Source organism: Camelina sativa, chromosome 8 (genome assembly GCF_000633955.1).
Source record: "Camelina sativa cultivar DH55 chromosome 8, Cs, whole genome shotgun sequence".
In the NCBI taxonomy this organism is placed as follows: Eukaryota; Viridiplantae; Streptophyta; class Magnoliopsida; order Brassicales; family Brassicaceae; genus Camelina; species Camelina sativa.
In genome coordinates this window covers 25738600-25751437 of record NC_025692.1, presented here as the reverse complement: position 1 = coordinate 25751437, position 12838 = coordinate 25738600, and the positions used below count along the sequence as shown (strand labels likewise).

At 36.9% G+C, this 12838-nt stretch overlaps 4 protein-coding genes across 5 annotated transcripts; 2 read left to right on the top strand and 2 right to left on the bottom strand.

The window, feature by feature from the left end:
* On the bottom strand, positions 7-969 carry LOC104708648 (ACT domain-containing protein ACR12-like). Its single transcript, XM_010425242.2, has 2 exons — positions 633-969; positions 7-239 (listed from the first exon to the last, which is right to left on the bottom strand). The coding sequence occupies exons 1-2, from the start codon at positions 821-823 to the stop codon at positions 23-25; spliced, it is 408 nt and encodes a 135-aa protein (XP_010423544.1). The 5' UTR covers positions 824-969; the 3' UTR covers positions 7-22.
* LOC109126011 lies at positions 1535-3255 on the top strand. Of its 2 annotated transcripts, none has more exons than XM_019228965.1 (3): positions 1535-1841; positions 2374-2454; positions 3048-3255. In XM_019228965.1, the coding sequence occupies exons 1-3, from the start codon at positions 1662-1664 to the stop codon at positions 3069-3071; spliced, it is 285 nt and encodes a 94-aa protein (XP_019084510.1). In that variant the 5' UTR covers positions 1535-1661; the 3' UTR covers positions 3072-3255. The 2 variants fall into 2 exon arrangements, with proteins under 2 accessions (XP_019084510.1, XP_019084509.1); XM_019228964.1 differs by lacking the exon at positions 3048-3255 and adding an exon at positions 2648-2878 and having other exon boundaries at positions 1537-1841.
* On the bottom strand, positions 3241-4475 carry LOC104708644 (transcription factor DIVARICATA-like). The gene is made up of 2 exons (XM_010425238.2): positions 3944-4475; positions 3241-3808 (listed from the first exon to the last, which is right to left on the bottom strand). Exons 1-2 carry the CDS (start codon positions 4261-4263, stop codon positions 3478-3480), a joined length of 651 nt encoding a protein of 216 aa, XP_010423540.1. The 5' UTR covers positions 4264-4475; the 3' UTR covers positions 3241-3477.
* Positions 8352-11984, top strand: LOC104708642 (cationic amino acid transporter 6, chloroplastic-like). Its single transcript, XM_010425237.2, has 4 exons — positions 8352-8826; positions 8954-9522; positions 9622-9853; positions 11220-11984. Exons 1-4 carry the CDS (start codon positions 8415-8417, stop codon positions 11771-11773), a joined length of 1767 nt encoding a protein of 588 aa, XP_010423539.1. The 5' UTR covers positions 8352-8414; the 3' UTR covers positions 11774-11984.

Sequence of the window (12838 nt, the reverse complement as noted above, 5' to 3'; positions counted from 1 at the left end):
ATATCAAATAGTATACATATCATCAACACATATCCGTATACTCTCCACATTTAGTTGCTGAGCTTCTGCGTGTGTATACATGTAAGTCCTTGGTAGCCAGATGTATAGATCCAAGAAACATCAATAGTTTAATAGCGATGAAACAAAAAAAAAAAAAGACTGAAACAAAGTTACTGACCGGATAAGATGGAGTAGTGGCATCAATGCTGTTAATCGAAGCATATACACGGTTTCTTATACTGCATATCAAAACAACCACGCACGGAAAGATATATCAGCAACCTCAGATAAATCATACAAACAAGAATTTGCAATCAGTTCATAGAGAAACATATATCGCATACCGTAAAGAACTCTAATCTGTTAATCGAATTTTAATCTACCTTAAGCTTTCTTAATTTCTTAAAGTTCAAGATTCACCTACTCGAAACGAGAATCTAGTGTAAGTTCCGTTTACCAAATCGTTCGAGCACATACAGAGCAACGATTTCAGTAGAATCAAGCTTAAGAGACCAAGCAAAGATTACTAAAATCGAGTTATCAGAGTGAGCAAAGAACACAGCGAATCTCTCTAGTAAACTTAACGGAAAGATCTGAGAGAAACGATATATATAAAATACGCAGTAACTAACCTCTTCGTCAAGAGAGACATTACACCTCCGACGAACTTGCGACGATCATCGAACAACGCAGGCGATAGATCTGGGGAAGCAATTTGAGCGGGAAACGGAATCTGCTTGCTGCTGATCGCAGGAGAAGGACGCGAAGCTAACGACGAAGAAGAATGAGTTACAGAGAAGACGATAGAACTCGAGAACGCCATTGAAGTTTGAAACAAGAATTTTTTTTCTTCTTTTTTTTTCTTTTTCTTTCTTTCTCCTCCGAAGTCAGAGAGAGAGAGAGAGAGAGAGAGAACACCGAAATCTATAAAAGATGGCGATAAAATTGGCGTTTAGTGTTAACAAAGAGATGATGGAGTGCTGAATCTGCTGATGTGTGACGTCACTACCGTGATGCTCCACCTGTACATCTACTAAAAGCTTTTATTTTTATATTTTTCCTTCTATGGTTTCTACAATTAATTAATTAAAAACTTGCAAATTGTTATACAATAATCTGTTAGTGAGACGAATTTAGACGCATAAATTTGGTTGCTGACGTTCAAACTTCTACCAAATATCTTTCTCTTATTGTAGTATTCTTTTCTCCTCCAAGCCAATCCGACTTGTTTGCAGATCTTTATAAATCAATTTAACATGCTTAAGATTTTTTTCTTTTTTTTTTAAGTATTTTGTCTCTAATGTAAAACAGATGCGGTATTGCAATTATTGGCGTGACATTGTTACATAAAAAAAAAGTTGTTCGTTGACCCAAAAAAGGAAAAACTTCTTAGAAAAAAAAAGAATCTCGAAAATGAGCCTGGAGAAGGCTCACTTATTGGGCCGTAACTTACTGGGCCATTAAATCAAAATAATAAGTCCTTTGCTTATTCAGTTATTCTTGGCTTACGCGCGGGTACAATGTTCTAACGGGTTTGTATACCCGACCCGGACTCGAAGCTGAACCTGGAGCTGCTCTGAACCTGCCTCGTTCACGAGACAATTTCTACCAAAAAAAAAAAAAAGTAACGATTTCGAGAGATCTACACACTGATTAGCAAAATGTCGGCGGCTCGCTCTGCGATCACAAAGCTAAGGTTGGCTCGATCCTTGGGGGAGAGTCAGATTGGAGCATCGCGTTCGGTGGAATCGACTCGAGGACCGGCGATTCGTTGCTTCAGCGACGATAAAGGTCGTGTGCTCAGTGAAGAGGAACGCGCGAAAGAGAGCATGTACATCCAGGTTCTTCTTCATCTTCGACCTTCGACCTTTTCCGTCTCATGATCTCTGTATATAGATGCTATCAGAGTTTGTCTATACGCTGTTACTTATTGGGAAATGGGCGTTGAGCACTGATTATAAAGTTAATGAGATAAGACTGATGAGATCCGAAGCTTATTCTTATCATACACTTGGATCCAATTGTTTTCTACTGAATTGTATAGTCGTCGTTATTTGATCAAATGGTTAAAATAGTTGATGGATGCGTATTAGTTCATACAGATGGATATAATGGAACTTAGTGTTGTCTCTGTGATCTATATAGCTTTTGCTTCTATAGAAAAATCTTTGTTGAAGAAAGGGGGAAGAACTGTATGTCTTCGTTGACATTTTTTTTTATAGCAATCTCTAATCTCTATAGGTTGATTTGTTCCTTTTCGGTTTGAGGTTGCACTTGTAGTTACAGTTATAGACTTACATCTATAGCTGGATGCTGTTTCTCTTCTAGTTCAAAACTCAATTTTTTAAGAATCCGACCTTTTTTTTGTTGTAGAAAATGGAGAAGGAGATACTGGAGAGGAAGAAAAAACTCGAGCAACAGAAGTCAGCTAATGAGAAAGGAAGTGCAGACAAGGTAAACTTTCATCATACCATCAACTACCATCGGTACTTTTCAATTCAAGTCTTCAGTTTTACGACATGTCTTGTAGTCAGAAGGGCATTTCTAGACCTGATTTTTTGGTTTAATTTCACAATAAACGAAAATCTAGCTGAACATAGCAAAGGAACCTGTTCATTGATTTGTTTGCTTTCACTCTCTTGTGCAGAAACCTGAGGCAAGCAAACCATGAGTTCATCACTTGCAGTATGCAGAATCCGGTCATAAGGCAAGCAGTAGTGAAAAATAATAACGCCTTTTGACCTTTGTCCTCTCTTGTGTACATGTACAGAGATCTCAACCTTGCTGATGTGTGTTTGTTTGTGTGTTCTAAGAAATCAAGTTTTAAATAATAATTGAAGAAAACAACCATATGCATTGATTCAAAATACCAAACATATTTGTGTTTACAAAAAGCTTCCCCTATACATAATTTTTATTCTTTCATCATCATGATCATCTGTATAAAGAAAATACCCAATCCTATGTTTCTTCTACTTTCCTATTCACATAAAATGAGTAAACCCCCCCCCCCCCCCCCCCCNGTTTGCTTTCACTCTCTTGTGCAGAAACCTGAGGGAAGCAAGCCATGAGTTCATCACTTGCAGTATGCATGAATCTGGTCATAAGGCAAGCGGTAGCGAAACTTAAATAATAATGCCTTTTGACCTTTGTCCTCTCTTCTCTTGTGTACAGAGATTTCAACCTTGCTGATGTGTGTTTGTTTGTGTGTTCTAAGGAAATCAAGTTTTAAATAATAACTGAAGAAAACAACCATATGCATTGATTCAAAATACCAAAATGGTTACCGAACATATTTTTGTTTACAAAAAGCATTCCTATACATAATTTTTATTCTTTCATCACCATCATCATCATGATCATCTGTATAAAGAAAATACCCAATCCTATGTTCTTCTTCTTTCCTATTCACATAAAATGAGTAAAAGCCCCTATTAAAACTAAACCCCATCACAATTTCTTCTTTCCCCTTTAACTTCACATCCGAAAACCGAAATCCTCAAAATGACCAGGAGTAGTCAATTGCTGACCAAACTCAGACATAATCTGTTGCTGCTGCGGTGCCTGAACAGGACTACCGTGCTGTCCAGTCCAGTCCATGTTAGACCCAGGCATAGCCAAGTTAGTGTCGACCGTCGTGATGTCGTGTATGCTCGACCTTTTCCTCTCCTTCTTAACCGAGTTCTGTCTCAGAAAATACTTCTGTGCGTGACTCGCGACTTGCGTCGGCGTCCTCGTAACCACAACGTTCCTCGAGATGCTTCTCCAATCTCCCTTACCATATCTCTTCAATCCGATCAGAAACAATCTGCACCATAAGATTCAAATAATGTAATCAATCACCTAAATTTAGCAAAATTGAATTCCTAAATTCTCTTAACCAACCAACCAAAACCCTAATTTTTCAAAAACTGATTGATAAAAAAAAAAAAAAAGGACATACTTGTGTTCGTTCTCAGTCCAAGGAGTTCCTCTTTTCCTTTCACTGTCAGCATGTTTAGAGCCGAAGGAGATCTGACCAGCGGAATCCCAACCAGCCGAGGCGGCGGCGGAGTCATCCATGTAATCAGGGACATCAACACGACCAGCATCAATCTCAAAGACATCGTGAACCAAAGCCTCGTAATGCTCCCTAACTTCACCAGCAGATTTGTGAAGCTGATCAGCGATTCTCTCCCACCGATTAGGAGATCCTTCAGGGAAAAGAACCAAAGCTTGCTCAAACATCTTATCCTCCGACCTTGTCCACTGACTCGACGCCATATTTATAACCGCTCTGTTGATGATTTTTTTACAACAAAAACAAAAACCTGAAATTTGTTGGAAGAAACTGTTTGGAGAATTTATACGGATTCTGTTCTTTTCTTTTTTTGGTGTGTGAAGGATTTTTATAAAAGAAGAGCTGGAAAAGTAAAAAAATAAAAATAAGGAAGGAAGAAGCAGCTCAGAGACCAACTTCAACACGGTTTCTTCTGCAATTGGGATGTCTTCCTTTGTCTCTCTCTTTTCTTTTTTTTTTTCTCTTTTTAATTTTTTTTTCTTTTTTTAATTTTAGGGTTACACCTGACCTGACTTACTGAATTTTTGCTTCCAGTTTGTTACAGTTCCTTTTTTTTTCATTTTTTTTATAATAAGCAAATGCCACTATATTTTCCAATAATATTGGAACACGTAGATATTGAAGGGAATAAAAAAAAACTAACCGCCTAAAAATACGAAAAAAGCAATCAATCTAGAAAGACTTGTTTTTAGGATTCACATTCTCGTCGAATCAATCACACAGTACTGTCTGTCTAGTGTCTACGTCTCCTTGTCACTATTTTTGTACTACAACCCCTCACTTCACTTTCTTAATAGTTATGGTTATCTATGTGATTTTCCTTTATACTAATTTTTAGTCATACTTAACCCTTTTAATTGTTTTCAGTGCCTATGTAAATGGTTATTTTTCATGTTTTGATATTTTTGGGGACAAAAATTACTTCTCGTAATGAACAAATATTGGAAAACAAAAAAATTGTGATAGTCCAACATTTGACTTGTGAAATTCTGTACCGCAAAGTTTGACTATAATGTTTTGACCGTTGGATCATTAATGTTAAGTCAAAATCAAATTCTCAACTGTTTTTAATCCCAAGTGTAGCAGTGACCATTTAAAGCTCCTAAAACTCACGAGTCACGACCATCATTAATAATCATAGCACTTTCATATGCCTTGTTTAAACAAGTTTTTACTTAATTAGAGAAAATAAAGTTTGGACTGTTTATATTTAATTTTACTAGCATGGATTGTAAAACGGATAGTAGTATTTTCTTGCTACATTAGCAACTGTTTGTTTGTAACTGTTTGATTTTATACGTATTATTATTATATGATACTCCAGTAGAAAGAAGATATAGCACTCAAGTTTGTCTTATCTTATCCGTAGATCTCCCTTGTACTTTTTTTAATCTAGATATATTCTCAACGACCTTCAACAAATTAACTAAAGAAAACAACGGAACTTCAACTAATATTTTAGTACTTTAGCTGTACTTGTTTCTTCTTCACACGTAGTTTACTTGTTTCTTTATAAAGTGGTTTTACCATACTTTTACTAATTTAATTGGATGCACAAATTTATAGTGGATGGATACGTTACGGAGTCGAGACGAAGGTGCCTTGGACCGACCTCCTCACCAGTATATGCCACGTGTCTTCTGCCAATTGTTTCCGAAGGATACTTTCTGGCATCTGACTGGTGCGTGTAGATGACATGGCCTCTTATCTAGCCGTCACGTGGCCTTCCAAGTAAAGTCTACTACTAAGTTCTTGCTATTTTAAGCTTTTTTGTCTGTTTAGTTTTGATATTATCTTCAAAACATATTTGGAAAATAATATATACAGAAAAACAAACGAATGGAGAATATTAAAATCATGGGGAGGTAGGAAAAATATACATAAATTCGAAAGTAGAGGAGAGAGTTACATTGGTGAGGTAAATTTTCGAATAACTATTGCAAGTTTGAAGGGGCTATAGTTGCCCAAATAAAAAAATCAAGAGAAGAGAATTCTAATGAACAGATGAAATGGGCGTTTTAGATTTTGTTTGAAAAAGAATGGGCTTTTAGATAGATTCTTTGAAAGGACTTGTACATTGTCTCGTAAGCTAACTACTTATCCATGGATACATAATTATGTTGTGGGCTGATCCACACTAAACCTAGCTCACATAATTTGTCTTATATTCATTAAATTATGGAGTCTCATTCATAAACATTTTTTATAACATATTTTATTAAGGCATTTCTAAGAAACTGTTCTACCTTTTTGGATATATACATTTTTTTTCATATATTAGAAGTTACTGATCTTGAATTTCTGGTATTTCGTCCACATAAGTTTATACAACTTCAAGTATATAGAGGAGAAAATTATAAATGTATAAAGCTTATACATTTGAAACCCCATTTCAGTTCATTTAAATTTGTATATTATTCTTTATTTATTTATAGGGTAAACAGAGATGGGCAGGTCTGGTACAGGGCGTGTGAGACGTGGTCGGATTGAGGAAAACTGAATTTTGCATCTTATCTAAAATCAGATTTGACCATCCCACTCACTGTATAAACCACTCCACATTATCTTTTTGTTTTTATTTCATTATTAATTTCACTACTCTTTTATTAAACCAAGAAGCGGAAACGTGATTGGTGGTGAGTCACCATACAAACCCTAATAAATATCTGTTAATCGAAATTAAGTTATATATATATATATGTATGTGTGGTTGATACGAATATGTGTCAACGTTTGTGTCACTCATCTGATTATATTTATTGTGAAATCAAAATGGGGCTTCCGAGAGTTCTCTTCTCTTGAGTGATAACTGAAGTAGATATTTCATACTACTATTGGTTTGGATAAGGTAGTGTGTGTTAATTCAATGCAATGAGCGTCCGATAAAGAAAGAAAAGATCAATAATGCAATGTGTTCATACTATCCAGGTATGGGTGCGATTAGGAGCGGTAGAAATTGGACACACCATATACTAATCATTCATATTCTCACCTGATTTAGTTTTAGTTGTGATAGTCTCTATTCTCTAGTAGACAAGTCTTACTTAAATTAAACTTACATTGAGTACAGTCAGTATAACCATGCATGTTCATTATTCTTATACATCATAAATTATAAATATATACACCATTATAGATGTTATATCGGATACTTAAAAAATATACGTAGATCACATCTGATAATTAAATTGACGTACCCAACATAGTCATAGTTTTGGATTAAATTCTGCCATTCATCACGTGAGAACATTATATATCCAAAATTTGGTTTAGCATAATCAAATATTGGAGTCTTTTGATAAAAAGATTATCTTCTCTAAAAGCGTTGAGTCATTGTTTTCGGATGCCACTTTCGGTATGGAGAAAACTCAAGATCGTTACAAAGTTACAAACTTACAAACATATGTTGCATTGCCCCTCATCACAGAGATTAAAACCCACTATGCATATACTATATGCTAACTAAAAATTAAAATTTGTTCGAAAATATATATTAAAAAAAAAAAAACTCATATCCTCAAATTCGGGTCACGTTTCTCTTTAAAACCCGTGTGCTTATCCATTGAAAACAAAACAACGTCCCACGTGTCACCTTCTTTGCCACACGTGTGAATCTTTAAACCCCACATAGCCGTTAGAGATAACGTCGTTACCGTGTCTTAGAACATACGGAAGTTTTCGAAACATCGTTTATTTAGTTTCTCTCTTTTTAACGTCCGTGACGGTTTCGTAACCTCGGGAACTAACCAAAAGAAGAGGCTTCTCTGAAGCAGAGAGTCGTTACGTTTCAAAACAACCAATCGTCAGCTGTCTACAATTATTATTACGGTATTTAAATTAGCTCTAATCCCCTCATTTAGTATTGACCGCAAAATTTATAAATTCATTCAATTGTAGTCTACAGATACAAAAACATCAATTTCAGTCCAGCCCAGTCTAATTGCCTTTATTAACCTACCATTTTTAGTGGTTATGTGGTCAACAAAAAGGGTTTACAAGCTTAGCTAGATGTGAAAACCATACTATATACTACTAAACTAGTTTACTAAATTGTACTTTGTATATGAATCAATTAAAGCCTTAGCATAATTACTAGTATATAAAAATTAAATCTAATTGGACCAAAGAGATGAAAAGCATCTTTTTGTACATACAAGTAGTAAGCTTTTTAAGCTGATGATGCTTATGTGATTAATGTGAATATAATTACGTCTTTGTCCTTCTATTCTTCTCTTTTTTCACTTTTCCTAATCTCTATTATAAAAACCAAACTCTTGTCAAATTCACATAAATTTCTCAGTCCTCCTCCTCCACAATCCGACCCGACCCGAATCTGGCCGGTGGAAAACAAAATATGGAGGTGCAAAGCAGCGACAACAATGGCGATGGCGGCGGTCACTCTTCTTTCTCCAGTCTCCGCGTCTACCTCAACTCTCTTTCCGAGACGCCTTCTCGCTTATCCCGCCGTGTGATTTCCGTCTCGACGTCTTCCGACGAGATGAGCCGCGTACGTGCCGCGTCCGACGAGCAGATGCGCCGTACTCTCCGGTGGTATGATCTCATTGGACTCGGAATCGGCGGAATGGTCGGCGCCGGTGTATTTGTAACCACCGGACGTGCCAGTCGCATCTACGCCGGTCCTTCGATCGTCGTCTCTTACGCCATCGCCGGACTCTGCGCTCTCCTCTCCGCTTTCTGTTACACTGAATTCGCCGTTCATCTCCCCGTCGCCGGCGGCGCCTTCAGCTACGTCCGTGTCACATTCGGTTAGTCTCTCCCTCTCCCGCCAAAATCACACCACACTCCTCCTCCTCCGATCAATCTGTTACGATTTCTGAAAAAATTCAAATTTCAAATTCGTAACTGATTCTGTTACATTCCCCCCCGTTTCAGGTGAGTTTCCTGCATTTTTCACCGGAGCGAATCTAATACTAGACTACGTTTTCTCAAACGCCGCCGTTTCGAGGAGCTTCACGGCTTATTTAGGATCAGCTTTCGGGATCTCAACTTCCAAGTGGAGATTCTTCGTCACCGGTCTACCGAAAGGATTCAACGAGATCGATCCGGTGGCAGTTGTCGTAGTCATCGCAATCACCGTCATCATCTGTTGCGGCACAAGAGAGAGCTCGAAGGTGAACATGATCATGACTGCATTTCACATCGCATTCGTACTCTTCGTGATCGTGATGGGATTTCTGAAAGGAGATTCGAAGAATTTATCCGTACCGGCGAATCCAGAGCATCCTTCGGGGTTTTTTCCGTTCGGTGCGGCGGGTGTTTTCAACGGAGCCGCCATGGTATACTTGAGCTACATAGGATACGACGCCGTTTCAACCATGGCGGAAGAGGTAGAGAATCCGGTGAAAGACATACCCGTGGGTGTCTCTGGCTCCGTGGCGATCGTCACAGTGCTCTACTGTCTCATGGCTGTGTCAATGTCAATGCTTCTCCCATACGATCTGGTCCGTACTTTTTAAATTGTTTTTTAATTTATTTAAATGAAGACGGCACGTAGTGTGAGTGTAAAGCTGAAAAACGGCGGGGGATGTGTGTGTGTGCAGATAGATCCGGAGGCGCCGTTTTCAGCGGCGTTCAAAGGATCGAACGGCTGGGAATGGGTGACGAAAGTGGTGGGGATAGGAGCAAGCTTTGGGATATTAACATCACTTTTGGTGGCAATGTTAGGTCAGGCTCGATACATGTGCGTCATCGGACGGTCCAGAGTGGTCCCCTTTTGCTTCTCTAAGATTCATCCCAAAACATCTACGCCAGTCAACGCCTCCATTTTTCTTGGTACGTTTCTTTTGTCTTTTTCATTCATTCATGATTTATTCATTCACCCAAAAAAAAAACGTTTATTTTATTACTGTCCAAAGTCCAAACCCAATGATATGTGTAGTGTTGTAGTTAGAAAGAAAAGAAATAAAGAGGCAAGGCCAGTTAGGTTAAAAAGGGCAGGGGACCCCAAATTAGAACTGTTTCGATTTGTTTCCATGATCTTTTCTTTTTATTGATTTGAACTTTTAACGTTTTCTCAAGATCACACGAACCACGTGATTACATTATCTAATACGTGTCTATTTCTTCAGTTTATATTTTTTAAGATCAAAAACTTTTGGACGCAAACCCAACCATTTAAAAAAAAAAAAAAAACTTCCGGTATCGATTTCGATCGTGACAAGGGATTTTAATTTGTACGTTATATATCTCAACGTAGGGACACGGTTTATTGTAAGTTTTTATTTATGGTGTTTTTAAGACAGAGTCAGAGAGAGAGCATCTGAGTCCCGATTGCTAGCTAAGATGTCGTCTTCACCACTGGTTTCTTTTTTCCTCTCTGGAAAGTTTAGTTTTTTGGGGTTTATTTCTTTTTTTTTTTGGTTCAAAGATTCAATATTTTTCTGCGGTCTTGATTGTGATGGATTTTGTGGGTCTCTTTGTTCTTTTTGTGTTCCCTTAGTGTTAAAAATACATATTCCACCTTTTAAAAAAAAGGAAATCGCTTACGATAGTTGGATAATTAGTCATCCATTGGACGACTAAATAATCAATCATTTTCAATAAATAAATTTTGTGAAGATATACTACTATGCTAGCCTATAGTAGTCGGCTGATATTTTCACAACTCCAACTTTTCGGTAGTTCTCGAAAAATCTTGCTGAGCTATGCAACTCTCGTCAGTCTCGTGTGACAAATTTAATTAGGTACCAGTCTAGAAATTAGAGCTATATCCATCTTGAAGAAATAATGGAACTTAATTTACTTATTGGCAGATTGGAAAACAAGTAATGTGTATAAAATTAACTAGAGTCATATTTATATGCATACTCTTTGTAGCAAGCCCTTGGTTTTCTCGTAAATTTATTCACATGAATTTGTCGCAAAATGGATCATTATCAAAGGGTCATCATCTTTCAACGTTATCCTTACTAATTTTAGCAACCACTAACTCACATTTGCTATATCCATCAATAGCATTAACGTTTCTCACTTCTTTTGTCCTCTCCGTATCTACCTTGACAAAATGACAAGACAAAGGAACAAATCCCTCCCTCCACCATTCATTTCAAATTTGGACTTTTCCCTCGGTCGTATCATCTACAGTTACAGAGAGAATATGACAAATCTTATTAATGTTCGTATTGTTTATTCTTTTCAGGCATTTTCACGGCGATTCTTGCGCTTTTCACCGACCTAAACGTCCTCCTAAACCTTGTATCTATTGGAACACTATTCGTCTTTTACATGGTAGCAAACGCTCTCATCTTCAGACGTTACGTCCCTCTCCAACCCACCAAACCATGGACCACACTTTCCTTCCTCGCACTATTCTCCATAACCTCGCTCGTCTTCACCCTCATTTGGAAACTTGTGCCAGAAGGCAAGCCTAAAGCTTTCATGCTTGGCGCCATCGCAGTGGTGGCTATAGCCATGGTGTTGATATTTCATTGCATGGTCCCTCAGGCGTGGAAACCCGAGTTATGGGGAGTCCCGTTCATGCCGTGGACCCCGTGCGTGTCGATTTTTTTGAACATATTTTTGCTTGGTTCGTTGGACGCACCCTCTTACGCCCGTTTTGGGGTCTTTTCCTGTTTGATCGTGCTCGTGTATTTGTTATATGGCGTTCATGCGAGTTCTGATGCTGAAGCAAATGGGTCTTTTGGGGTACGGGAAGATAGACAAGTCTTGAAAGAATTGACCGAAGTAGTGTGAAAAGTATCTAATTTATATATTTATGATTTAAAAATTTTAGCCTATATATGTAATTAAACTCTCTATTTTTTAAAGGAGGGGGTTTTGAATAATTAATGACAGATAATTAAATTAACTTTAGGGAAAAAGCTTATATATGTAAACTCTCTTCATTTTTATAGAGGAGAGAATTTTAAGAAATGTAATTACCCCTTGTGTTTTTAGAAAATTTTAGAAGAGGAATCAGGGAGGTAACTTATTATTATATTGTTGCAGTTTATTATATAACGTACACTTATAAGTTATAACACGATTCAAACCAAACAATATATATCCAAAAATAAATATATATATATAAAGTTACGAGAGTTACAAGATTGTGACATATATAGATCAATCTTTATCAAATCCTCCAAGGCAAGATCACGTATGAAATATTTATGTGATAGATCATAACATTAGTAAATGTAAATGTAGGTCTCTCATAAATACGAGATGGCGTACAATTGAAAGCGATGGGTCCCCATCTTTCCCACGAGACACACATACGTGAATTTTATCCGAAACTTCATATCCAACAAGATCACACCTTCTCTTTTTCATTTATTTATTTATTTTTCACGATCACTTTGTTTCAAATTCCTTTTGAGGAGATAATATACATTCTTTGATTATTTCGTATTTATATATTATATATATAACAATATTGGTAGTATGCTAGTATTATACAAAGTTATCATTTTCTGAACCTTTCTGAAGTTATCAGGTTAGTGAAATACTAAGTACGTAGTACGTACTCATATAAACTGATCCGAAACTCCACTTTTATCTCAGTTCTAGGACATGATTTTTCAGATCTAAAACCATCAAATTATATTGAGTATATATGCTATATAGTAAAAAAAAAATACGGTTATGTTTTAGAACTATTTTATCGTCCAAACGAGACCGTGAAGTTCTAATTTGAAGTGCTAAAATCTTCAATCCACAATTTGTATGCCCAAGTTACAGACTATTCTATCCTAGAAGTGAACCTTTAACAGGAGAAGATATATACAAATATTGGGAAGATTAGGATTACCAATA